The sequence below is a fragment of the Diplotaxodon limnothrissa genome, linkage group LG16 (genome assembly GCF_057381915.1).
Source record: "Diplotaxodon limnothrissa isolate DT_005_m linkage group LG16, D_limnothrissa_male_GT1.1, whole genome shotgun sequence".
NCBI classification, from domain to species: domain Eukaryota; kingdom Metazoa; phylum Chordata; class Actinopteri; order Cichliformes; family Cichlidae; genus Diplotaxodon; species Diplotaxodon limnothrissa.
Genome location: NC_140611.1, coordinates 20,732,255 through 20,759,342, shown reverse-complemented (window position 1 = coordinate 20,759,342; position 27,088 = coordinate 20,732,255). Strand labels below are relative to the sequence as shown.

At 37.8% G+C, this 27,088-nt stretch overlaps 3 protein-coding genes across 3 annotated transcripts; 1 reads left to right on the top strand and 2 right to left on the bottom strand.

Annotated features, from left to right (window-relative positions):
* Window positions 1-10,351: 10,351 nt before the first annotated feature.
* Window positions 10,352-15,136, bottom strand: LOC146616101 (nectin-3-like). Its single transcript, XM_085374503.1, has 7 exons — window positions 14,998-15,136; window positions 13,514-13,855; window positions 13,100-13,402; window positions 12,063-12,156; window positions 11,564-11,718; window positions 11,050-11,149; window positions 10,352-10,469 (listed from the first exon to the last, which is right to left on the bottom strand). The coding sequence occupies exons 1-7, from the start codon at window positions 15,134-15,136 to the stop codon at window positions 10,352-10,354; spliced, it is 1,251 nt and encodes a 416-aa protein (XP_085230629.1).
* Window positions 15,137-16,803: 1,667 nt separating this feature from the next.
* LOC146616100 (uncharacterized) lies at window positions 16,804-19,627 on the top strand. The gene is made up of 3 exons (XM_085374442.1): window positions 16,804-16,833; window positions 17,284-17,359; window positions 17,483-19,627. Exons 2-3 carry the CDS (start codon window positions 17,285-17,287, stop codon window positions 19,337-19,339), a joined length of 1,932 nt encoding a protein of 643 aa, XP_085230568.1. The 5' UTR covers window positions 16,804-16,833; window position 17,284; the 3' UTR covers window positions 19,340-19,627.
* Window positions 19,628-20,865: 1,238 nt separating this feature from the next.
* Window positions 20,866-22,927, bottom strand: LOC146616099 (uncharacterized). Its single transcript, XM_085374816.1, has 2 exons — window positions 22,020-22,927; window positions 20,866-21,515 (listed from the first exon to the last, which is right to left on the bottom strand). The coding sequence occupies exons 1-2, from the start codon at window positions 22,836-22,838 to the stop codon at window positions 21,180-21,182; spliced, it is 1,155 nt and encodes a 384-aa protein (XP_085230942.1). The 5' UTR covers window positions 22,839-22,927; the 3' UTR covers window positions 20,866-21,179.
* Between the last annotated feature and the right edge of the window lie 4,161 nt (window positions 22,928-27,088).

The window sequence follows — 27,088 nt, the reverse complement described above, 5'->3', positions numbered from 1 at the left end:
ACAGATTGGCCCACCAGGGCCCTGTTTCAGGAAGCCGGTTTAGTGGAAAAACTGAGTAAGTATACCCTGAGTTAACGAAAACTCTGGGTTTTCGGTTTCACAAAGCGAGTTCAGCTGAAGCCTGAGTGAGTCACTATGACGACACACGCCGTGAAGCTAACCTGCCCCCTAGCAGGTTTACTTCAACTAACCCTGACTGTCTCCGCCCCTTTGTCGGAAACCTGACAGTAGGAAGTGTCAGACATGGCGTGTCCCTTCCTTGAAGAGCCAGTAGATCGTGAAGCCCAAATTCTCCGCAGAGCTCTCCGCCGGGAGAGAGTGATCAGAGCGCGTTTGGACATTTTATCATTTCCTGATGATTTTCTGTGTGAACGTTACCGTTTCTCAGCACAATCTATAATTTATTTGGATAACATCCTCAGGCCTAATATTGCTCATGTGACACATCGCGGACATTCTCTCAGTTCATTGCACATTATTTGTATCGCACTTCGGTTTTTTGCAAACGGGAGCTTTCTGTATAATATTGGTGACGCTGAGCACGTTTCCAAGGCTACCGTCTGTCGGGCAGTCAGGAATGTTACAGTTGCACTGAAACGTCTCCTGTACCCGTTTGTGGTGTTCCCCGGTCATAGACCCACAAGATTCATCAAAGAGGGATGCCACAAAATTGCAGGTAGCAGGATGACCAAAACTTAATTTATGATGTGGTGATACTTGAACTACTACTTAAATTTTACATTTATTTTCAGGGTTCCCAGGCGTGATTGGCTGTATAGATGGTACTCACATTCCAATCATTGCTCCTTCAGTAAATGAAGGAGACTATGTGAACAGGAAGTCTTTCCACAGCATTAATGTACAGGTACATAGTTCCCTGTAGCATTTCAAACTAACAAATTATTTCATCATAGTAATGGATGCTAATTTGTGTTCTCTGCACTGTGAAGATCATATGTGATGCTGCCAACATTATCACAAATGTGGAAGCCAAGTGGCCAGGCTCTGTCCATGACTCACAAATAGCACAAAATTTGGACATGGTGAGTTGAAAATACTTTAAAATATATAAAGACCAATTGCTTCAGGGACATTTGAACTGAAGTGTATCCTTCTGTCTTAGGAGAGTTCACTGGCTACTTGCTTGGTGATAGGGGGTATCCATGTTTACCCTATTTGCTTACCCCTTACTCTGACCCTGAACCGGGCCCACAGCAGCGATATAATCTGGCTAATTGCAGGACAAGAGCCAGAGTTGAAATGACTATCGGAATGCTTAAGGCCCGGTTCCAGTGCCTGCAAAGACTCAGGGTCACCCCAGAAAGGGCATGTGACATTATTGTGGCATGTGTGATTCTTCACAACATTGCCACAATTAGAGGAGAACACTGTCCTTCTGAACCAAACAGCAGTGATCCAAACCATGAACATCCTGACCCTCCCACGGACATACAAGATGGAAGAGCAGTCAGAGAAACCATATGTCACAATCATTTCCTTTGACCCATCACCTCAACATGTTGAAAGAAGAATAAACAGATTTTTTGTTCAACTGGCTTTATTGGTCACCTGTGTTTCCTGTACACAAAGTATTAAAAGATGTAAACCTCATAAAGTGTCTCTGTTGCTTCCTCCTCTGTAACAGCTGTCAATGTTTCTTCATTATTTTCCTGTAGTAAAGAAATAAACAACATTGCTGTTCTACTGTAAACTCATAATCTGTGGAGTATTACTCACAACTGCATGTTGGTCTGGCTCAACAGGAGGCTGCACCAGATGCAGTACACCATCACCATCAACTGATAGAATATGAGGTTTATACAGGTCACTTATAACTTACAAGGGACCAAATGGCAATTAACAAACATACCAATCACCTTACACTTCATTGTCATTGTGCTCTCAAAGACAACCAAGACTGAGGGAAGGCAAAATCAGTAGGAAAATAACTTCACTACAAAATAATCCATTATGGTAAAGAGTTTATCAAATGAATGAGTAGCACTGCAAAGGTGACTGTGAAGAAAGGATGTATGCACATCATGTATTATTTTGAATTTACCCCCTATGTAGGCACTTGTGTCTTGCGGGGTTATTGACTCAGAGGATGTCCCCGCAGAGATGCCTTCGGCCACAGGGCGCCCACTGTTTTGGCTGAGGGCCAACTGCTCAGCCTCTGTGAGTGGTGGTGGTGGAGGACCCCACCTGTTTTTCGGGCCTCCGCTTTTTTTCTGTTGGCTATAACGGGTCACATTTGAGCATACAGAGTGAGCAAATATGTACTTGTAATGTGCTCAGATAATTTCAATAAGTGCTTACAGACAGAAAATTAATGTAGCCTCTAACTGCAATTGATTTACATCGGACAAACAGACCAAGCACTATGGCTCATAATACAATTACACCTTACCTGTTTGGACTATATTTTTATATTTCATTTTTACTTGCTGCCAGGAACGTTTGGGGCCTGTTGGGTTGCACCTGCGCTCACATCACGTCACAAAATAAAATGTATAAAATAACAAATAAAATAACATATGATAAAATAACGTGTTAAATGGGTGGAAATCCCTAGATCAATGTTTAAATTAACACTCACGCATTGACTCTGTCGGCTATGTTTTGCCATGCATGCTCACTTTCTTTTGCAGCTGTCGCTGTGTTACTTTTTTCCGCGGAATTTGCATGTTATCGGCATATGCTGCCATCAGAATTTCGGCCTCAAGCGCTGTAAAATACATTGACCGCGCCTTCTTTCCCTCCGTCTCCATGGTGACTCGCTTAATCTGTGCTCCACTGATCAGGGCTTTATGTATCCTCGTCCGCGCGCTTCACTTGGGGTTAAAGCAACTCCGCGTTGACTGAACTACTTGTTATCAGCCTTTCTGAAACCGAATATTCCGAGTTGGACAGTTCGGGGTTACTCAACCCTGTGTATCGTTTTTCACTCTGAGTTTTCTAAACCGGCTTCCTGAAACAGGGCCCAGGTATTAAAGCCATAAAGCCTTTGAATGAAAACAAATGCTGTTGTGACAGTGATGTACGCTGTCTTTTTGGTATATGTATGATTTCTATACATTTTACGTCAGATAAAAACTTTGTTCGCAAGATTCAGATAATTATTTAATAAAAGCTAGATATTTTAAATGAGAATAAAAAAGAAAAGTATTTCTTTGTGCCCTCCTCTCCCTGTTAATGCCCTACCTGGCCCCCTGGAAACACTTTGCTAGACCCGCCCCTGCACAGTTACCAGCTGTCAGCTACATAAAAAAAGGATACTGGTGTTATTTGTCTCTCAGAAACAGTTCATCACTTCCCTTCAACTCATTCCTGTCACCTAAAAGGTAAACCTGTTTCTCCATCACAGCTCTGATAATTCAGTAAGGACATCTCCTGGTTTCATCCTCATGTTTCCCTCTCACCACATATCCAAACCGACATCATGACCAGCAGCTTTACAGCTGTGGCTCCAGAAAACATCAGCTGATACTAGAAAGTAATATTAAATAAATTCTAACAACAGCTGATCAAGCTTAAACGTGCTGCTGTTGTTTAGCGCGACATCCGCTGGTTTCCTGTTTCTGGCGCAAAGTGGGCGATAAACAAACAAGAGAGACGATCAGCTGATCATTGATCAGTTTCATGATTGAAGTAGCAATAGAAGAGGGAGGGGAGATAAGAGAAGAGGCAGCTGTAAAGACAGAATAACTCCAGCTTTGTGTATTTTTCCATCCTAGCTGAAGTACGGGACAAACTGCGTCTCTTCTCAGCTCAATACGAAACGCGTAATATTTTCTCTGAATGAGGGACCATTCCATTTTTTAAGGAGCTGTTGGCAACTCTACTAACTAACCTTATGAATAAAATAAAGTTCACTATCAGTAACATCATAGCAACCGAACAGCTATATAAACTCGTCATGCTAGCTCACGCAGTATGAGGTATTGTAACTGACTGTAAAAAGTCAGCACAACGAAAATAAACTGCACCTAAACTTGGTTTATATCTGACCCAGATAGACTGCAGGTCATAACTTCTTACCTGAAGTTCAGTTCACCTGACATTCGGACCGGCGGCCGCCTCGGGTCTCTCCTCCTGCCTCACCTTCCCTCATCCACCTGTTGCCTCTGTGGAAGCTCCGCCATAGCCACCACCAAACAACTGAGTTATTTTTACACATCGGCCAGCATCTGGCCAATCCACCACCTCTCATTGTTCATGCCGTTACAAAAAAAAAAAAAAAAAAAAAGTCATCAGCCCACCATGCAAACGTCCGATGGCTAGTCCAGCTATGTTAACTTGTTAATCTTTCCCCGAAAAAATGTTTTCTGCGGTGCCGTCTTTCGTGCTTGGCTCTCCTACCTTTGCTAACATGATGCGCATAGTGCAGAAGCCGGTGCTGCATTCACTTACCCTCGGATATCTGAGCTTCACTGTGAAACCATAATCGTACATTTGATATTTCATTAAATTTTATTGTTTTAGCTTCGGGGTGGCACCTGGGGTGGCCAGTCTGCAGTAAGCATTTGTTAAAGCCGGTGCTGCATTCACTTACCCTCGGATATCTGAGCTTCACTGTGAAACCATAATCGTACATTTGATATTTCATTAAATTTTATTGTTTTAGCTTCGGGGTGGCACCTGGGGTGGCCAGTCTGCAGTAAGCATTTGTTAAAGTGTATCTAATTTAAACTTTTGTAGTCAAATATTTCGCAGCTAAAGATTGCACCAAATCAACTGCTTTCCACCTAAAAGTGATGAATCAAGCAAAATCCAGAGCACACAGTGTCCTTTAAATACTGCAACAGCAGCCAGGAGTCATCTGTACATGTAAATGCCAACTTTGAGCATCAGTTGAATTAGAGTAGCTGCATTTCCTCCTGCAGGAGCTTGATACATACAGATCCTGTAGCTTGGACAGATTAGTACAACATTACAGCCACTATGTGGAGCTCTTTCTCTATTTTCTATATTTGATGGTCTTTCCCTTTTAGGTGAAAAGGGAAAGACCATCTTTAAATCTAGGAGGGTATCTAAGGGTACATCTTTCACCATCTTACAATGCTGTGATTGCAACCATTCCCCATCTCTCTGTGAATGGGACTCATGGCCATTGAGCAGTGGTCTTTGATTAGTGGTTGTTGATAAATGGTCATGAGAATTTGCATATTAATAATGAAGGAATTGACCTCCCAGCCCATTGTTCCTTCAGTGTTGCTAGTTTCAGTCATTATGCAAATGTACTGTTTATTGGGGAAACCTGCAGTCAGCTGAGACTGAAGAAGTCGGTGATGAAACGTTTCTCCCACTGAAAACGCTACGTCCAGAAGAACAGAATCAACTTTTGGGGGTATCTGACCTTACATGGCCCCTCTATATGCTTTATTCTCATTAACATTATCAAAATCATATTGTTGTCTGCGGATATCTCAAATAGGAAATTTACCACTTTTTTCCAGTCACGTGTTATTACTTCTTAAGCTAAATTAGTTATCGCCACCACCCTTGCCTGTGGGAGCTCCATCTGGGGCCTCCATCTGTTTTATCCCGACCTTCTTTGCTGAGCCTTTCCTTAACTGTGTTTCTGCCTCAATATTTTCTTCTTCCTTGGATTTTCTCTGTTGTTGCTGTTGCTTTTTTGTTTTTCTACAATTTGTTTCAGCTCTCACACATTTGCAACCATCAGTATAGTAATTTGACTTCTTACAGTCACACTTAAAAAGGTTGACCTAACAAGTATTCAATTTAGGCATAACATATGTTAAACTATCACCATCTGCTGGCTACTATAATTTTCAAGTCAAGGTTCAAATCCTGAACAAAGAGGAGAGACAGAACAGAGGAGAGGCATATACAGAAAAGAAACATAAATGTAAAGTATGTTAAATCCAGGTTTGATGTTTTAGATTATTATTTGAAAAATAAAACAAAATGTCTCAAGTAATAATCTGTTTGAAAAGCACATCATACACTTTCTGAAAAACAAAAGATACATTGTCCAGATACATGTACCGGTACTATAGGCTGAGTCGATTTTAATCAGTTTAAATGCCTGTTTCTGTCAAAGTAATTTAATTATGGTGGGCATGTTGTCCTTGTGTCATTGAGATAATGTGTTTAAGAGGAATCATCATGTTGTCCCTGCAGTTCAAAGACTCCCTCTGGCTACAGTCTGTGAGGAGAAAGAGTCAGGAAGTCAGTGAGTGCCTGAAGGACTAGGATCCACGTGAGGATGGCATAAACAGCATCATAGACTGCATCACTGAGATCACTGCCTATGTAAATATATGAACCATAATTCCAACAACAAGCCCTGGATCACCACTGACCTGAATACTAAATGAAAGGAGGGTCGTCAACTGCTCATAATTACCTATAATTTCCTTATTGATTCATAAAGTATTCTGATTCTTATAACCCCACCAATCCCATCTTCCTGTCTGAAACCCCGGCTTGTATACGTTTGTGACCACTGGTCAGTTCGGGAGATGGCATGAGCTACTAGCTGATGCAGTGTGCTCGCTGTCACCTGGATGATATTTTGGTGGTATTGTGAGAAAGCAACCAAACTCCATCATGGTGAATCCTTCTCTCCCACTTCATCCCACTCTACTGAGACAACAGAGCTCTTTCTCCCTCAGACAGGTGAATACACTGATAATATTCCATTGTGTAGTTTTCTATCCAGGTGTGCTTTTAATGCACTGGGAGTCCATTTGGGAATCCATTGTCTGTCAGGTTCTTTTCAGATGTAATTTCATGGTGGATCTAAAACTGATGGTGCTTTTGTTTGTTCATAACTCCATTAATTTTGACATGATCGCCAACACGACTGACTGATATGCAGCTCCATACCATGACAGAACCTCCACCATGTTTTACAGATGCCAGAAAATTCCACATTGGATTTCTTCTCTCCACAAGACCAAAACGTCCAACTGGAATTCAATATCAAGGATCACAGATGGGGTTTACACACCTGAATGTATATACACATGTATACTGAGGGAGAGGAACGTACTGATTTTATGCATGATTATTTACTTTTGAAGAAAAATGATAACAAAAAGTATTTCAGCAGTGTAACATGTTATAAAAGCAATTACAAAACAAAGTTTCATTTTAAGCAAACAATAAAAAACACAAGATATAAAGCAAGCACACCAAATGATTTATAATTGGTCAAGAATACAGATCAAACAACACACTTTAGTGATTGAATGCTTAAAAAAAGCTGCCACACAAAAACCTAAATAAATTGAAAAGTACAACCATCTGAGACACAGGTGTATGATATATGATTTGATATGATGTATAGCTTTCCAAAAGCAGGGAACCCTGACTGTGTAATGCTTTAACAAAGTAATTCTCCAGCTTTCTCTGAAATGTCAGCCAATTATTCCCTACAGTAGTCGCACCACCAGCTCCACAGTTTGAGAAGACTGTTTTAATGTGTAGTGTAAGGACATGTTATCAAATGGCTCTCACAAATATCCCCTGTGTACATGTGTAAATGAGAGAAAAGACAAGGCACAGTTTATTCATTAATGCTGACTCTTTCAATAAACAAGTTTAGAGATTTAAAGTTTAGAGTTAAAAAACGCGTACTAGTGTAACTATTGCTATAAAGGATTAAGATGAATTTAGCTAAATGTAACCTACACAATTAAAATACAAACATATCTTCATTTGACACACAAACTTGGCAGCAAATAGTTGATTGGTTAACTAACTGGTCAAAATACTCCATCAGCCTTTTTATGTCTGGGGGTAAAAATTATGGGCCAAAGTTTAAACACACATGCTGTGAAATTTTAGCTTCATATACCGAATACAGTTTTGTGAAAAATGGTCTATCGACCTACTATCAAGCCATTTCTTTTCTTAAACTGGTCAAGGAAAAGTCAGATTAGCAGCTGAGAGTGCATTTTGAAGGTTGACATTGTTTTTCACAGTATTTCACTGCTTTTCTGTAGTGCATGTAATACAGAACTTAAATTTGACCTTAGAAACTGCCCATGTCACATATTCTGTTTTTGCTGACTTTGCCTCCTGTCGTTAGCTTGTATACTCATAACAAAAAGTCGGCACAAAACAGATGATCAAAGAGTTTCACTGACATTACTTGATAAGTTTGTGTGTCAACAGAAGTTAAACATGCCTTTCACCATTTTGGAAAGTGAAGCAGCTTACAGCAAACACTGTAGAGCGAGTCTGGCTCTCTGGAAACAGAGATCCAAGTGATAGCTCCTGGGAAAATACAGGCATCATAAGCTTTGCAGAAATACGTAAGCCAATGTCGAACAGAATTATCAGTTACAGTCAGTTTCCGTCTTTATGATGACACACTTTTCATAACAGTGAAGTAAAAACAGCTCTTTATCAGTCAGCACACTTATTAGACCCGTCTATGTTTTAAATAAGTCAGCTCGGCTGAACGGATGGAGTTAAAGGTCTGAACCAGAACAACAAAAGATAAGAAATTAAGAGAGTGCATTTGCATTTGTGTAACTTAGCATTTGTTACTTAATGCACTATGTAGTCTTGTATTCATATAATATTAAATTTTAAATTTACCATTTTTAGTATTTTATCATTACCTAAAAATGAGTATTTAATCATACTCCCATAAGTTTATAAGAAATCGGTTCATATACTTGGGCTTTCTGTTCAAGTTTCTTATTAACCGTTGATCAGCACATTCATTTAAGTAAATACATGAATGAAGATTAAGATTTTTTTTTACTTGCATGTGTAAGTTTTGTTTTATTAGAGCAAAACTTGTACATTCATGGCAAGTACAGACAAGTGCAGGCCTGTTTTATTATAGTTTTATGTAGTAGTTTTACTGGAGGGGAGTAAGTGTGTGCACCATCATCATGCACAAGAGAAATTTAGCACCATTCACAGTGTGCAGTGAAGCTATTCTCTGTGTGAGTTTTTGTATTGTACTGGTAATTCATTTAGTGTTTCTGATACAAACACTGTGGGTTTTATAAACTGCAGCTTAATGACTCGTGTTATCAGGAGGAATAAAGAACATCAGCCAGAGCTTCAATGCAGACACACCTGCTGCAGCTGTGCTAGCATACTGACTGGATACTGTTATGGTGCTTTTATAGGCACAAACAAAAAAGGAAAACATGTAATTCCATATGAATGGTTGATGTGTCCACAATTGGCCAGTATTGTACATTATAACCTTAAATACTTCTATTGTTACCCTTAGGGAAGGGTGTTACTGAAGGCAGGTGGATTTTTCATTCCTGAATTTACAGTAACCACATTACTATAGCTGTCAACAGTTTTCACTGATGATGAAAGCTTTTGACAAGTTGGTGGAAACACAAGAACAGATGGCAAATATAGTTAAAGCTTTTCATGACAATAGAGGACCAGGCAGTTAAAACCACATCCTAACAGTTGTTCCAGTTACATGTGAAGTTGTTTCACAACATGGCCTTTTTAAAAAAGACTAAGCTAACTCTAGAATAATATGTTGGTAGAAACTTCAGTTGAGATATTTTCCATCTTTGGCTTCCACAACTGTCAGAGGGATTGCTGAGGCAGAGAATTCAGAACAATTGTTTAAAAACCTGCATTGAATTTAAAACAAACACGCAAAGACTCTGTGTATCTGCAGATTTTACAAAGAATAGTAATACTTCTGTAATATTCAACACACTATTAAAAAAAGAAGGGCGGATTTAATAAAATAATAAAAAAAAATATAAACATATCTCCACCATATCAGAGAGTTTTGCATTACATTTTTTTTTCGATCGCTTTGGCCCAGTTCTCAGAGCAGAAAAGTCAGTCTCACTATTCTATTTTTGTCTGTTTTCTTTTGCATATAGTTTAAAGATTATTATTTTGCTTTTCTCAATTTCATCAGTTTTATAAAATAAATATTAAAATCCTTCGGATTTCACTTTTGTTTCTGAAATATGTGTACACTACATTAGGCCTACATTTTTGCAATACTTCTAAAGTCATTTAAGGTTTTGAGGAAAAAAAACTAAACAATTTGATGACTACGCCTTTAAAGGGTGGTGAAAGGTTTCTATTCATTCATCACAGAGATAAAGTGACTGACTGACTATTCGTTTTTTGAACAATGTAAGAAAGGTTTTGATTGTAGTAGTTCCTTTTGCACAAGAGACTCTGTTATGAAAAATGCTCTGTTTTGAGAATTGCATAAAGAGTGGTTTGAATGACTTTTCTGCTGTGAGAATTGCACAGAAGCAATTGAGAAAAACTGTAAGTTAAGTCATTAGCACCAAAATATTGAGAGACATATTAATTAATTTATATTTAACATAATTAATTTTGACTTTAACATCTCTACAAATTAACCGTTGGTGACCTCGCTCACTTCCTGCAGTTGTTCTTGCTCTCGTCTTTGATCATCTCCTGCACTCCTGGGAGATGGTGGGTCTCTAGGCCCATCACCATGTGATGGAAAACACCTAATGCCAGAGAAAAATAAGACAGTATGCATGGCTTACAGTTAAGCCTGGAAATTTTGCGGCATTAAAAAATGAAACAAAGATGAAATGTCAGACAAAGCAGAACACGAGGAGCTTATCCCCAGAAGTGGATCATCATCCACTGGCTGGAACTACTTTGTATTTGGGACAAATGACATTAACTAAGAACAAATTATAAACAAATGTTGCTGTAGAGTTGTGTTGGCACCACACAGCAACACAACTAACTGAACCACCTGAAAACTCGCCACAAACTAAGATGAATGTACGAAAGCCAAGAAAACCAAAATCATAACTCAATATCAATAAAAGCAAACCTGTACAGTCTGTCAATGTGTCCCAGTGAATGAACACTTTGTCTGCAAATACATTTTAATTTGAGGATTATAGTGAAATGTAAGAGAGAAACCAGTGCCCTGTTGAATCGTTAGTGTTGAACTTTGCGGCAAATGCAATTTGGAATTTTTAAAGAAATAACCAAGCAGTTTACACAGTTTTTCAGTGACCTGTCAAATTGTGTCTGTGTGTGTGTGAGAGAGTGTGTGTGTGTTTGAAGTACCTTTGAAGTTGTCTGGATTTATTAAGGTACCATATTGCAGCAACAACAACATTCAGGAAAAACAAAACACCAACTAGGGCCCAAACAGCAGAGCATGCATCTACAGACACACATGGAAAAAAAGAATATTGTGTGAATGAGGTAATCCTTTCTCTCCTTCATGGTGTTTAGTCTTTTCAGACATTGTTCAAACACCATGCAGCACTTGTACCAAACATTCTAAAACTTTTATGCTCTGAAAGGTTCTGAGACAAATGACCATGAAAAGAACTATTTGCTAGGACATGTTCTTGCAGTGATGGAGCTGACTTTAATATCATTTTTGCTCTGTGTGGAGCTTCAGTCATCCATTCATTAACACTACGTTTTATGCCGGAGATGTCTTAAACCAACCACCTCTTTAAGCTGGCTGGTTTTCAGAAAAACATTAGAATGAAGCAACACCAGCAAAGGCTCAAATTAAAATTCAGAAAGATTTGGACAAACTGCACAGCTAAATCCAAGCTGCCCTCACCTGATGCCACATGCACATAGAGCTGACCATGTTTAGTTCCATATGCATTAGATGCTTCACACTGATAGAGGCCATTTAGATCAGAGGTCAGGCTCAGCAGTTGTAGCTCTGCACCGTCGACTTTGATAGAAGACTGCAGCAGAGTCTGGCCAGATCTGGAAAAACATGAACAAGGCTCAACATGAACTATATATATATATATATATATATATATATATATATATATATATATATATATATATATATATATATACATATATACATACATATGTATATATATATATATATACACACATATGTATATGTGTGTATATATACATATATGCATATATATGTATATATACATATATATATATATATACATATACATATACATATATATATATATATATATATATATATATATATATATATATATATATATATATATATATATATATATATAGTATGCACACACACACACACACATACGCAGTTTTTCTTCTCTTAATTACTTTACCTACTCCAGATAAAGTTGGCACTTGGGTTGGCTTCTGTCACACACTCAAATGAGTCTTGTGTAATCACTCTAATATTCACTTCTGTGGGAGAGACTGCAAAAAAAAAAAGACAGAAAACTGTGTTAATCCTGAATTGAGGACATAATAATAATATCGAAATAATGTTTCACAAATGTTTGGGTCTCATTGCATCAGACAAAACAGTCAATCTTTTCAAGACAAAAACAGTAACAAGGTTGTGACTGGCTAATTTATAATCACCTTGATGATGGAAAAAAGAATATTACATTACATGGAAAATCCACCAGAAACAGGACCCCACAGTTGTACCATATCAATAACAATAATGCACTTCTGAATAAGCCTGCTTTTTACTTTCATTGCAACTTCCATTATTTTTGCTGATGGTGTGACCAGCAAACCTCCTCCTCTGCCATTTCCCATTTATATTCAATGACTTACGACTGGAAAGATAAATTACATTTATCTTAACGTTAAGCATGTCGGTCACAAATAACCTTTATGCTTGACAAACAAATCTGAAACAGCTTTTGCTGTGACTTGGTGTATTATTGACATCAATGGTTTTGATGGTATGGCATGTTATGGTTCCTTGCACGTGTGAATTAGATGGGTTGTTAATGACATTTGATGAGAATTCCATTTCAGTGGCACCTTTAGAAATATGTTAACTTAGAAAAATTGGTGATGTGTTCAATACTTATCTGCTGTGTGTGCATGTGTGTGTAAATATGGGGACATTGTTGAAGTGACAGTGGTGAAAGAGAGAGTGATATCAATAAGTTTTGGAATTTGATAAATTTGGGACATTTAACAGAGTGTATAGTTTTAGTGAATCATTAGTATGTAGTGTAATGAAAAAAAATTGAGGCATTGTTTGCATGTCAAATGCTGTTATAGAACTTTGGCGTTTGCTAAATTTGTCAATAATTTTCTGTTAAATCTAACAATTCATATTTGCATTTCAAGTTATAAAACTTAATTGTTAAAGATTTTTGTGGTTTGTGGCACTCACAGTAGACTTGTATGTTAAAGGGCAGGACTTCTTCTTTAGACAGGGAGTCACCACTGATGACACACTGGACCTGGTGACCGTTAATCTCTCTCGTAGGAACACCAAACAACGAGCTGACAGTGGTAGTTGTATCGTTGTCATACTGTGTGGAGTTTGTTGTCATCCTCACTTTGTCTCCCAAAGCACCAGTGAGCCATCTCACCTCTGCAGGAGGCTTCGATCCAGCAGCCGTGCAGGTAGCAAATAAAACCTCTTCTGTGCCCAAAGTGGGAAGATTGTCCTTCACATTTGTGAAAGGAGGCACTAGGAGAGGTACAGCACTAAAATAAATCAACATGCAAGAAGGATGGTGGAAGTAACTCCGTCTCACGTACAAGAATATTAGAATATTTGAAATAAAGTATCTTTTCATACCGAGCAAGTTCAGAGGTATCTCAGTCTTCTGATTTCCACTTGGAAACAAGGTGAAGATACACGTGTAGCTGCCTTCATCCTTCAGTGCAACATTGGATAACTGGAGTGTTCCATTTTTGTTGTTAAAATTCCCGATATATTTAAATCGATCATCACCTCCATTGACAAACTGCACTCCCTCTTTGGGTAGGATAGTGAGGAAATTGTCATTGTGAGGTTTTTCTCTCGTCTTCCTCTGCCAGGTAATCTGTGTCAGGTCATCATTGGTATCAATGACATGGCACGGTAAAATAGCGGTACCTCCTTGAACCACTGTCACATTTCCACTAATCACCTGGAGAGCTGTAAAGTGAAATACTGTTAAAGAGCAGAAAAAAAGTAAAAAAAAAAAAAAAAAAGCGTCTCCAAGAATTTTTGGGCTTCACAATTAATCAAATATGAATCTTGATTTTAGTTTTACACAATTAAATGAATATGGCTGATACTGAAAACGTTTGCACAAACTTTATGCCTGCAAGTGGCAATAACAGCTTTTTCCTACACTGTGAAGCTTCCTGGATTAATCTGGATGAGTACATTAAATCAACCTAAAAATTATAATTTGTATTATACATGCATCTCAATAAAAACATTTAAAACAAAATCTCAAGGGGTTTTTTTCAGCTTGTAGAAACCAAAGATTCCTGCCCATTCTGCTCCAGTCATATGGGTAAATACTGGACTGTATGTAGCGGAGATGACAATAAAGTTTACTTTGATTTCAGCAGCGAGCAGGCGCACCGAGGGCTCTCGCTCTCACTTTATAGAATTTCGAAAAAACATCGGTGCAAATTATAAATCTGTATCATAATGTCTAGTGTTTTCGTGTTTGTTGTTTTTTTTTTATTTTATTTTTTTTTTATTTTGCGAGTTGGTTATTAGATGCTGCTCCAGCAAGCCAGAGAATCCCCCGCCGCCCCGGCCGCAAGCAGCATCAACACCTCGCAAACGGAGGGCGCTCTTACTCCCAGCAAACGGGCGATAGAAAACCGATCGGTGCCTATGCCATTCCCAATATGCGCTGGCATGATGTCGGAGCAGCATGAGTACGAGTAATTTTTTATTTTTATTTTTTTCCCGTGATGCCGCCCCCCACCACGATGCCGACCCGGGCAACCGCCCGTGTTGCCCGTATCAAAAACCGCTACTGGGTAAAGATAATAAAATACACAATTTTTTAAAGCTTTAAGGTCACAGGTCCTGAGCATCTTCTGAGTATGTCTCCTTATAATAATAATAATATTAAATAATAATAATAATAATAATAAATACATTTGGACAACACTAATATAATACAAAAACATAATTTCAGTCATCCGCTTCAAAATCCCCACATTCTTCCCTGTCAGATTTTGACAACAATCAGTTAACACCTGCCATTTTATCTCATTTCAGCCCAAGCAAATCCAAGCATAAACAACAAAAAAAGAAAACTTTCGACATACCGTCAGCTTCTCTGGTCAGCAGGAGCGCAGATATTAGCAAAAACACGCGGTTATCGCGGAAAAATAGCGTGGCATGACTTATCGCAGCAGTTGGCCATAAAAACACAAACGAAAGTAGCAGTTCCATCCATTCGCCCATATCTTGCCGTTACCTCGTGGCTGCTCTCAGAGGAAGAAAAAACAGAAATGGCATAATGGACACGGTAAGGTAGGCTTTACTTAAGTCACGTAAAATGGATCGGCCCCTGGGACACTTGTGCTGGGTCTTATAATTATGAAAAGGGAATAATTCCCCTTTTCTCATTATTATTTCTGCTTTGGATTGTGAAGACATTCATTTTTACAGTCAGATCCAAAGTGTAATTACATAAATGACGGCTTATTGGAATAATTGCCGTCATACGAGAAACATACAAAGAGACTGATGGGTGAGACAGCGCTGCGTTGTAAAATTATTAAAGTATTTTAATAAAAAGTCGCCTCTAAGAGGGTCAAAAATTTTAAAGTTACAGGGAATACAAATAATATCAGGCTGACCCTGCCACAATCTGACCCCCTGTCCATGAACAAACAGAAGGCTAGTGTTTCAGCTACATGTGTTTTACAACAATAAAATAGAAAATTGTTTTAATTGATGCACTCAGAAAGGTGTATTTTTGGTTCCAGCAGACATAACTTTTAGCGACATGCAACAATCAGAGCAAATATTATTTTTATATGACGTCTGAAAACAAACACAGAGCCGTTATCTTGTTGAGAACATGTTAATGTTATATTGAGGGGTAAAGCTTATATGAATCACACAGGCATGATTCTACTCCTATCAGGCAAAACGTCCTCTTTTTAAATAATAATAATAACAATAATCATCACTTGAGAACAATAAACATATAATTTTTATATCATAACCTACAAACTAATCTAATGTAATTTCCTTTCCAGTCTTTCTCACTCACTATGTGTTAATAGACCTCTCTGCATTGAATCATATCTGTTATTAACCTCTGTCTCTCTTCCACAGCATGTCTTTATACTGTCTTCCTTCTCTCACCCCAACGGTCGCAGCAGATGGCCGCCCCTCCCTGAGCCTGGTTCTGCCAGAGGTTTCTTCCTGTTAAAAAGGAGTTTTTCCTTCCCACTGTCGCCAAAGTGCTTGCTCATAGGGGGTCATATGATTGTTGGGTTTTTCTCTGTATCTATGAAGCGCCTTGAGACGACTTTTGTTGTGATTTGGCGCTATATAAATAAAATTGAATTGAATTGAATTAATGTAAACGATGATTTTCACTTTTTCACCAAGTTACACATTGCTACTTTCACCTTTAGTTGGTTGGAATGGAGGCGAAGTTAATTGGATCCGCTCTCCCTGCCAGTGCGCCATGGCACGACACTTTTCATCACTTTTTGACAGGAAGCCAAGACTTAGTATTTGCCAAAAAACATTATTGCCCGTCAAGGCTGGACTGTATGGAAGCCCGTTTCCGCCACTAAAAAAAAAAAAAAAAAAGATCCATAACTCGAAATTTCGAGTTATCTTTCTCGAAATTTCGACTTATTTTCTCGAAATTTCGACTTATTTTCTCAAAATTCGGACTTATTAACTCGAAATTTCGAGTTATTAACTCGAAATTTTGAGAAAATAACTCGAAATTTCGAGTTAGCGCTGCCAATAAGAAATCTACGTGGCTGATGTCATTTCCTTGTTACCCGGAAGGATATGGCGCAAAGGGGTGCGCACTCAAAACTGGATCGTGTCGTGAGCTGCTGTATTAACAACAAATGGCGCCAGGTTCTTCAGTTTTGAATGCCTTCCTACAAATGATAACTGGATAAAAGGTATATAAAAACAGTGTGACAGCGATTGTTACATACAAAGTTGAATAGAATGCAACGTCAGGGTTAACCAAAGGTACCTATAAGGTTTCTGTTACACGCTAATGACACCTGTTACGTCTGATGAAACAGACGTTTTGCTGAAAGCATGCGTAATAAGTATACAGCACTGTATAAAACAAAATCACAAATCACCCAAAACAGGGAATATGACTGACAACTATATAAATAAGGAACAAAACCAATAAAACTGTAACCAGACAACTGAGAAAATGTGGGATTGACTGTATTGTGATGCTGATTGTAGTTACAGTGCAAATGGACACTTAAAAATGCAGTTCCCACTTCTCCACCATAGTCAGAGCTCATAATGTAGGTAGGCACAGATACTTTGACGATAATATGGTGGCTTTATTTTAATTTTGTAATTTTAATTTACATCCTTCCTTACAGCATGGGAGACTTGACTGAATTCTTGAAACAAAGAGAAGTCTCTGAGGAAATTATACAGACCTTGGAGAATGAGAAGGTACTTAATTCCAACAAGATACTGGTTGAAATGCAACTTTTCCTCATTGTTCTTAAGTTAAAAATAGAATTGTATTTTCAAGGCTGGTTGTTTCAATAAATTAAATTATTTTTCCATCTTTAGATTGATGCCAGTGTCATAAGTCTAATGACAGATGAGGAGCTGAAGACTTATTTGCCATCATACGGTGATCGTCTAGCAGTATTTGGATTTTGCAGACGGAGGGGCAGCAGCCGCAAGTCAGCGCTTTTTGAACGGCTGAAATCCAAACTGTCCAAAAGAAAATTATCTGAAGAGGATGGCAGTAGCACACGGCAAGAAGAACATTCCCAAACAACCCATAAAAGAAATGCTCTGAAGAGAAATAGAAAAATAGAAATAGGATGGATGCATTATGATGAAGACACTGAGGTTTTCAAGCAGGTTAGAGCTAGACGAGGAGGAGGAACAAGAAAAATAGACATCTGCAAGGATGCCAAGAAAAGGGACATATTACAGGTTGCAACAGGCCTGTTCTTTCCAGATGGAGGAAACATTCAGGGGCCCTTAACAGATTTTGACTGTGATCTGAAGGATTATCAAGAGATGATAGTCGATGATGCATTGACAGTAGGAGAACTTTATCATGTCACAAAACTTAATATCCTCAGGTTCTACCTCACCACAAAGAAAAAACAAAATGACAGCCTTCAGAGCTCCAACCCAGGTTTGCATCCATCTTCAGAAATTGAAGCGAGTCCTCAAAACCAAACCTCTTCTTTTACTGTCACTACAGTCCAAACATCTGCTCCATTTGAAACAATCAGCCATGATGTGACATACATTGAAGACACTCCAAACGATAACCTTCCACAATCTTCCACGCAGTCTCTAAGCGCTAACACTTCTCACAGCAGTGACATTATTTTTGTTGGCCCCTTTTCTGACAGTGAGCCAATAAATTTGGATGACACCCTGATTTTTTCTCCACAACCTGGTCCATCCAGTGAGAGAGTGAGGAGAGTAGTGGTGGTCCACAGAGGGCAGGTAATGTCAGAGCTCATTTCACATTTTAGTGATAAGGACCTTGAAGATGTCGACATCAAAATCCAGGTCTTACTGCCTGATGGAACACCTGAAATGGCCCATGACGATGGGGGAGTTGTGAGAGACTGTCTTTCAGAATTCTGGAAAGAATTCTATGACCAGTGCACCACTGGAAACGTTTACAAAGTGCCCTTCTTAAGGCATGATCTTGGGCAACCGGAGTGGGAGAGTGTGGGCAGAATCATTGCATTTGGATGGGTTAGAGAGAAATATCTGCCTGTGAAAATTGCACCTGCCATTCTGGAACAAGCTGCCTTTGGATATGTAAAGAGTGATATTGTGGAGAATTTCCTTAAGTTCATGCCTGACTCTGAGCGTACAGTGTTAGAGGCGTGGCGATCAGACTTTAGCACCGTGGACCAAGAAGAACTTATAGACATACTTGATAACCACAGCTGCAGAAAGATACCAACAGCCTGCAATGCCACTGAAGTCCTATTGGAGCTTGCACACAAAACACTTGTCCAAGAGCCTGCCTATGTTATTGAACAGTGGGCAAGAACACTCAGCACTGCATGGGAAAGCCTTTGTGATCTATCTTCAGTTTATGAAACCCTCCAACCAACTGTGAGAAAAGTTCTCAAGTGTCTCACTTTCCCTGAAACAATGACGGCTCACCAGAAGCTGATTCAGAAATATCTAACTACATATGTGAAGAATGCTGAGAAGGAACATTTGTGTTTGTTCCTCAGGTTTTGCACAGGTTCAGATTTACATCTGGGAAAGAACATCATCATTGGGTTTAACGAACTGAAAGGTTTCCAGAGACGACCTGTGGCACACACATGTGGGTGTGTACTGGAGCTGTCGATAAATTATGACAGCTATCCTGACTTCAGATCGGAGATGAACAGTGTGTTGGAATCAAATGTGTGGGTTATGGACATTATCTAAAGGTTTGATTCACGGACAATGGCTTAAAAGCCATTGTTGTTTTACAACAGATTATATTTGAGTTGTGAACTAAGACTAAAGTGTTCCCATGTGAATGTCACAGCAAAGGTTTCAGGTGTTTAAAAACTGAGTTCCAAGAAAAAGTATTTGGTGAAATACCACTGTAATGCAATTTGAGGTACTTCTTTGTGTTTCTGTGTTTTCCTATTACAACTGAGGCAATATTTTTCTAAACACTTGTGAAATGCATTTCTGCAGAGGTCTCAGAGTGGCAGTCTGGAGACCATTTATAAGCATTCCCATTTCCTCAGTCAGCATGTGTGCATGTGAACAATGAAAGCAGTTTTTCCACCTTTTATTCATTTTTTCTATTATTTGAATCCAAAATCAACTTTAAAAAATGCATTAGGTTAATTTTAATTTGTCAAATTTTATTAATGTAATGTCAAAAGATGACATGTATTGTAGTGGTTCACCAGAAAATTAGAGATTGAGACCCCTGCAATATGTAGTGTATAGTACATGTAGGAGATATATGCAATATCTCCTACATGTTTTATCATCGTGCACACATTTTACAGTTTACAAGTCAGGTTTTACTTTATCATTGTATTTTATTACAGTTATGTTTGTACAGTTCTGTTTAGCCATCTGGGTTATGGTGACTTTTGCTAAATTGAATGGCCATAAGGCACACCTATATGCTTTTATTTTGGATTTCTGTGAAATCAGCAATTGCTTAGCTGAAGGTTGATTTTTGGTTGGCTTTTCCTGATTTTTGTAATGGAAAAAAAACCCTGTATCATAGCCCCCTTTTTCAAAACTACATAGCCGATGGGGTAGTTATTTAAAAGATATTTTCCTATATTTCTGTTTTCATGTTTGAGCCTAATGTATTTGCTTCATAGTGGTTTTAGACCACACGTTCTTATTCTTTAATTGTAGGATATTGTTATCAGATCTTGCCATATTATCCTCAATCTCTTTTTATTGTCCCATTCTTTTTGTATTTTTAATAATAATTGAACTTTTGCAAAACATATTGCATATTTTTGTTGAGTGTATTATCGTACTTTTTCCAAGTCTTGTGCTTGCAATTAGCTTTTTATAAGAATACTTTAAGGTTTTTTGTGTTACTGTAAATACAGTACAGTTATTTTGTTTTAAGACAAGATGATGGCAAAAGATCTGTGTTTTATAATAAAGTGTTCAATGAGACAAATTACATCTTTAATTTTGGTAATTTCTGGGTTTTTATTATTCTGAGGCGCAATCCGAAAAAAAAAAAAGGTCCATAAATCTCACTCAGGTTATCCATATGCTAAAAAATATATAATTATACTGCCCATAATCAGGAAAACAGTCAGTATATATAAAAAGTCTCAGCAGTGAAAAAAATGACAGTGAAAATTTTTTTTACTGCTACATAACCAGATATTTCAAAACATCAATAATTACTCAAATAAAAAGAAAGATGAAAAAGCATATTTACAAAAAGTTGAAATCATAATTCCAAGGTGACATGCGCTGCATATCCTCCAAATAGCAGGTCTAACAGACATTATGTTTACATATGTTTTAATAATAAGGCTTTTAAAACAAAAAATTGGTTTGTTAATTGAAATAAACCATCCAAAAAAAAAAAACAACCCTCCAAAAATTAAATACAATTTTTATAGCCTTTTTCAATTGGCCCTGTTCGTGAAATACATTTTCAGGCCCTCAAAACCCATGTATGTGTGCCCCAAAAACGACAACCATCCAAAAATTAATAACTCATAAAAGTTTACAATTTAAATATGAAAATACAGAATTAAAAATGCATAACGATGTCTAACCTTTAAGGCAAAAGCTCCAACTCAGTAAGCATCAACTGCCTTAGCTTTACATACAGATCCACTGTATGAAACACATCATCTGAGAAGTCCAGGTTATGTTCTGACATGAGTTCTACACAGAGATGAAAGACATCCTCTTCACATGGAAAGTCTTTGAACACGCATTCTTCAAGGCAGGCTTCAACTTTGTCCATATTGACATGTTTGAGACAGTCCCTCGCGCCATAAATGTCTGGGAGGGCATACATAAAAGATGGTCGGCCATGAGGACTTCGGGAGTTGTGGACTGGGCGCATTCTGTGGTCATTCCAGGCCAAAGCAACTTCATTTAATTCTTCCTAGATGAAAACAAAATGAACAAAAGAAACATTTTCAGGCATACAATATGAAAATGTTAATGTACAAAAGCACAACTAACTTCTACATTGATTTTCTTAGCTTACACACCATTAATTTAGCTTTGAGCTACATTAATGATATATATCCGTATATATACACACACACATACCTATACACACACACACACACACACACACACACATCATGAACAGACAGATACTTATTTACTTAGTTTTGACCCACCAAAAATGCTAACCGAGTACAGAGAGAGGCCTAAACACATAAATAATCAATGTGTTATAATGTATAATTGTGTTCCTTGATATATATGTGGAATTTTTTTTTTAACAAAACAGTTTAAAAAAAAAAAAAAAAAAAAGCACTACTTTTCACGTGTACTTTAATATATCTGATGTTTCTATAATATACAAAGGCCGTGTGAGTTGTTACAAATTAAACAGTTACAATACATGTCGTTTACACAATCATCTATGTAAACTCACCTGTATAATGTGAAGAAAACAGAACTGGACCAATGATTTGTCCAAGAAAGAGTCTGAGAAGTGGCCATCCTCTCTTAGTTTGTCAAATAGTTCAATCCAGTACTGGATACACTGGCTTCGTAAGATTAGCCACCATCTTTCAATGCGTTGATTTCCTGTACTTGCTCCAAATATGACGTGCTCTCTTTCTGGTTCATTGTCTGTAAAGTGCAAAAATCGTTGCATGTGAGCCACATGGACGTTTTCTGTTCCTAGATCTAATCTCACTCGATCAGGGCAACCACCTTGTTGAATCACGGCATCCATGAAGTAGCCAGCAATTACTCTCGGGTCATTATTTGTCTTGTAAGCGTCTAGCCATATTATACTCCTTGAAAATCCGTCAATGCATCCACTGATTGCAATCCCAAATGGCTTCAGTTTATCGTAGCCGTCGATATGCCACACATAGTTGGGGCCTCTGCTATGATACACTCGCCTCCGCAGTCGTCTACGTGACCTCAAATCCACACCTTCTCCATCGAATAAACGGAGCAGAAGACGAACGGTTTCTCTGTCAGTAACAATGCCATTCATCCAACACTTCTGGTGCATCCAACGATACCCATGACACTGTCCTGAGGTTGCCAATTGTGCTTGTATAAAAGCTGCCACCTCTCCCACCTCTGTTTTGTTCTTTCTGCGCCAAAGTCGGTTGTTGTGTAAAATCCTTTCAAGTGTACGGAGGCTGATAGTAATGCCATGTGATTCAGCTAATAACGCAAGAATCTCCTCATTTGTGAAGCCACGCTTAAAATACTCAGCAATTTGTGAATTCATGATCCGTATCTATAATTAGCATTTCTGTAGCATTTGTAGCTGAGGGCTTCAGCTTCCGGGTAACACGGAAATGACGTCATTCACATAGATTACTGATTGGCAGAGCTAACTCGAAATTATGAGAAAATAACTCAAAATTTCGAGTTATTTTTCTCATAATTTCGAGTTATTAAGTCGAAATTTCGAGTTGCTAAGTCGAAATTTCGAGAAAATAAGTCGAAATTTCGAGAAAATAAGTCGAAATTTCGAGAAAATAAGTCGAAATTTCGAGAAAGATAACTCGAAATTTTGAGTTATGGATCTTTTTTTTTTTTTTTTTAGTGGCGGAAACGGGCTTCCATACAAGAAGGTATTGGAACCGGAGACTGAACGTTTTGCGGTGCTGCAAATGCTTGCATTTGATGCGGTACTTGGATTGTTTTGCCACGAGTTCCCGGCATGCAATGCGCGAAAATCACGTGATTGCTAAACAAGGGGGAGGGTGCATCCGGCCTCCTTGGCTGTAATTGGTCCAGCCCAGAGTCGATCATGACCAATTGGCCAATCCAACACCTTTCATTATATACACCCTAAAAATAAAAAAAATTTTAAAAAAAATCCATCGGCCCATAAAAACAAAAAATCGCCAGCGGCCCACCGGGCAAATGCCCGGTATGCCCGATGGCCAGTCCAGCTATGTTGCCCGTATTTAAACTGTTATAAATGACTTGTTATCCTATAATCTGTGAAGCATATCTCAAACATATTTCTCATGAATGATATAAAGCCAGTTTGAGCCACAGACAGACGGTAGAAGCTCCAGTCAGTTTTTGGCAAAGTGACTTTTGTATCTCCTTTATTTATCCAGCTGAAAAGTCTAAAAATGTCTTAAAAAAAGACAGCTCTGGCCAATTGGGCAGCAGACAAATAAATATAATAGTTCTATAAAGATAATGTATGTGGCCAAAACACACTGGATGATTTTATGTAGGCACAATAATCCAGAGTCATAAAGTTATTTGCAAAACTGGCGTTTTCTTTATTTTATATATAACCCCTTTCATAAATTCTGCTGACTATAGTCTATTTACTAATATAGTAAAGACATTACACTTTACCTCGCAGAACAGAATTTAGTGGAGGAGATGAAATTGTTGGAAAGCAGGACATTTGTGGATGTTTTTTTTTTTCTTTTAAAAAAAAAAAACTCAGTCTGCATCCTGCACTCAATCGTTACATTTTCTATAAGAAACAATGAAGTGAATTCGAGCCCTCACCTGCTCCCTAACACGAACAAAAAAAAGACAGTTTGTGGCCTAACTGGTGCAGACAACTGGGGAACTGAAATATAAAGTAGAAAAGGGGTAGTTTGTTAGTCAGTGAGGAGAAAGCTGTTAAATTAAAGGTTTAAATAATATGTCGTCAAAGTAGCACTTCCCTTTGTGTCTAGGTTGGGTACAGCTTCCAGAAATGAAATTGAATAATTTGCTCGGATTATATTTTTGCTTGCGGATGTTATGACATGAATATAATTCCATAGGGCAACAACAGATGAGAAATTAACTTCAATATCGATTAACTGGATATTATAAACTTAAATACTTCCATCGTTACCCAGAAGGAAGGACTGTAGGGAGCAAAATTAGTATTTTTATTATTTTTACTTATATTTATCACCATGGTATGTGCATCACTGAATAACACATCACAGTAAAGAGCTCAACTTAGCTTTCCAGACTTTCTTCTAATAAGCAGATGTGGAAACAAGCAATTATAAAATTACAATGACTACATGTTCAATACTGCTGCAAGCACTTTCAACTGCTGATGAAAGCAGTTTAAGCTGTTGGTGGAAACACAAGTACAGATTTCAAACTGTACCTACACCTGTTCTTCAGGTCTGTCGGTGGAGCCGTTTATTCTTTTCTTCCACAGCTGTCAGATTGCTGAGGCAGACAATTCAGAAGATTTGTTTAAATTTACATTTAATTTCAAATCTTTAAAGATGTTTTATATAAAATAATTTAGTATTCAACACACAATGAAAAAGATCAGTTTTATTCCTGAGCTGCTTATTTTATTTAAGAGCAATGTTTTTAAAAGTTTTTGTAAAAATAAATATATCTTCAGTATTTTCATAACAGACAGTTTTACATTAAATAAATTAATTAGTACAAGAATATTTTGAGACATATTTAACTTTGAGTGAAACAAAAGAGGACCTGCTGTTGTTCTTGTTGTTGTTGTTGTCCATGTTCTTGTTGCTCATAATTTGCTGTTCAAAAAAATAAAATATAAAAGAATGACACAGTATGTACAGTTAGGCCTTCACAAGTTATTCACAATTATGTAACAGTACAATAACATTTTTGTTAATAAAATCAATGAATAATTGTCATGAATGATTATTATCTCAAAATAAATCAAAATAACTGATTATCATGTTGGCCATGATCATGTAGAAACACTGACCCCAGTATATGAAATTGAATTTTGTTAGTAGAATTAAATGTTGAGCTATTCCAAATGTTTTATACATTCAGTTTTTTTAAACATAATTTTGATGCTGGAAAATTTTGTTTGATCTGTACATAGAATATTGCTTATGAATATCCCTTTTATTTCTCCTTCCTGGATGAAGTCAAGTCTATTGTACTTAGCTAAGTAGTGCACTTTGTTTTTACAGAATGTATCAACTTCTTAGAGTTTCTTTGACAACATCTGCAACTTCCAAACAACTTTCAGATTGCAAATGCCACACGTAGATTCCTCTCCATACTTTCTACCTGTTAAATTTATGAAGAAATAACCCAGAAACAGTCCAAACAGCTTTTGAGAAAATTGCTGAAAGAATTTGGAGCGCCTCAAAATAAAGACTGCATAAAAAATAAAACATATTTTTTCAAAATTTTTGAACTGAAGAGTTTTCAATTTGAATAACTGCATATGCTTTGACATCAGAGGAATAACATATAATTCTGCATATTAGTTACGTGCAAGTTAATGTTTGACGTACCTTTGAAGTTTATAAAAGTACCATACTGCATCCCCAACAACATTCAAGGAAAGCAAAACACCAAATAACGCCCAAGCAGCAGCGGATGCTGCTACAGAGACAAAATAATGAAGAATATTATTAACATTAACATATTATTCATTCTCATTTTTGCACTATTTAGTTTTATAATTCACATTTAGGTGATTCAGGCACTTTTCAAACAACATGTACCCAACACAAACCAAACATAGCAGACCACAAAGAACACAATTCACAGACCAGCTTGGTTGGAGCCAAATAAATGCCTCTGGTGCTTTTTGCCGGTGGTAATTGTGCTACTACTGTGAAAAACAAAGAAAGTGGGAAGGTGAAAGGTGTGTTGGAGTGAGAGAGAAGGTAAGGCAGAAGTGGGGGAGACAGTGGGTATTCATGTAGGTGAAGGGAACACATGTTGAAGTGTTTAGTAGGTACGGCGTTGAGAAGAGAATTGCAGAAGGACAGATGGTAGTAGACAGAAGCGGTCCTAGCCTGTTTGGTGCCCTTGGCGAACACTCCCCTTCCCCCCTCTTGTGGAGTCTTGCCTGGTGTAGTAGACCCCAGTCTGTCTCTGTCTCTCTCTGTCTCTATCTCTCTCTCTCTCATATATAACAACTTTGTTGTACTGACAAGTTCTGAAGCATGAAAGTAAATGAGATAAGTTGATATGACTGTGAAATGAACCTATCACAAGCTGGGACCTGCTCTGAGTTTCAAATGGTGGAGCTGGCGTGACACAACCACTTCTTTAAGCTTAAAAGATCAAATAGCATATCAGAAAGACACAACGTCCTCAAAAGGTCAAATCTAAAAATCAGAAACAAATTCACTGCACAGCTAAATCTAAGCTGACCTCACCTGATGCCACATGCACATAGAGCTGACCATATTTTTTTCCATATCTGTTAGATGCTTCACACTGATAGAGGCCATTTAGATCAGAGGTCAGACTCAGCAGTTGTAGCTTTGCACCATCTGCTTTGACACCAGGCTGTGGCAAAAGCTGGCCAGATCTGGAAAAATATGAAAGAGCTTCAGTTATTAGCTTTTTGAGCTAACCATTTGCTTACGCACACCAAGACGATGTATTCTTTAATTTCAACCTACTTTGCATAGCCCAGGTAACTCACATGTTTACAGTCTTCTATATAGGTTCATAACTTAAGAGTATTAAATATGAAACAAATTCTTCAGTTAGACCTTTTCAAGTCTTTTCAACGCAGAAGAGCTCGCTCCC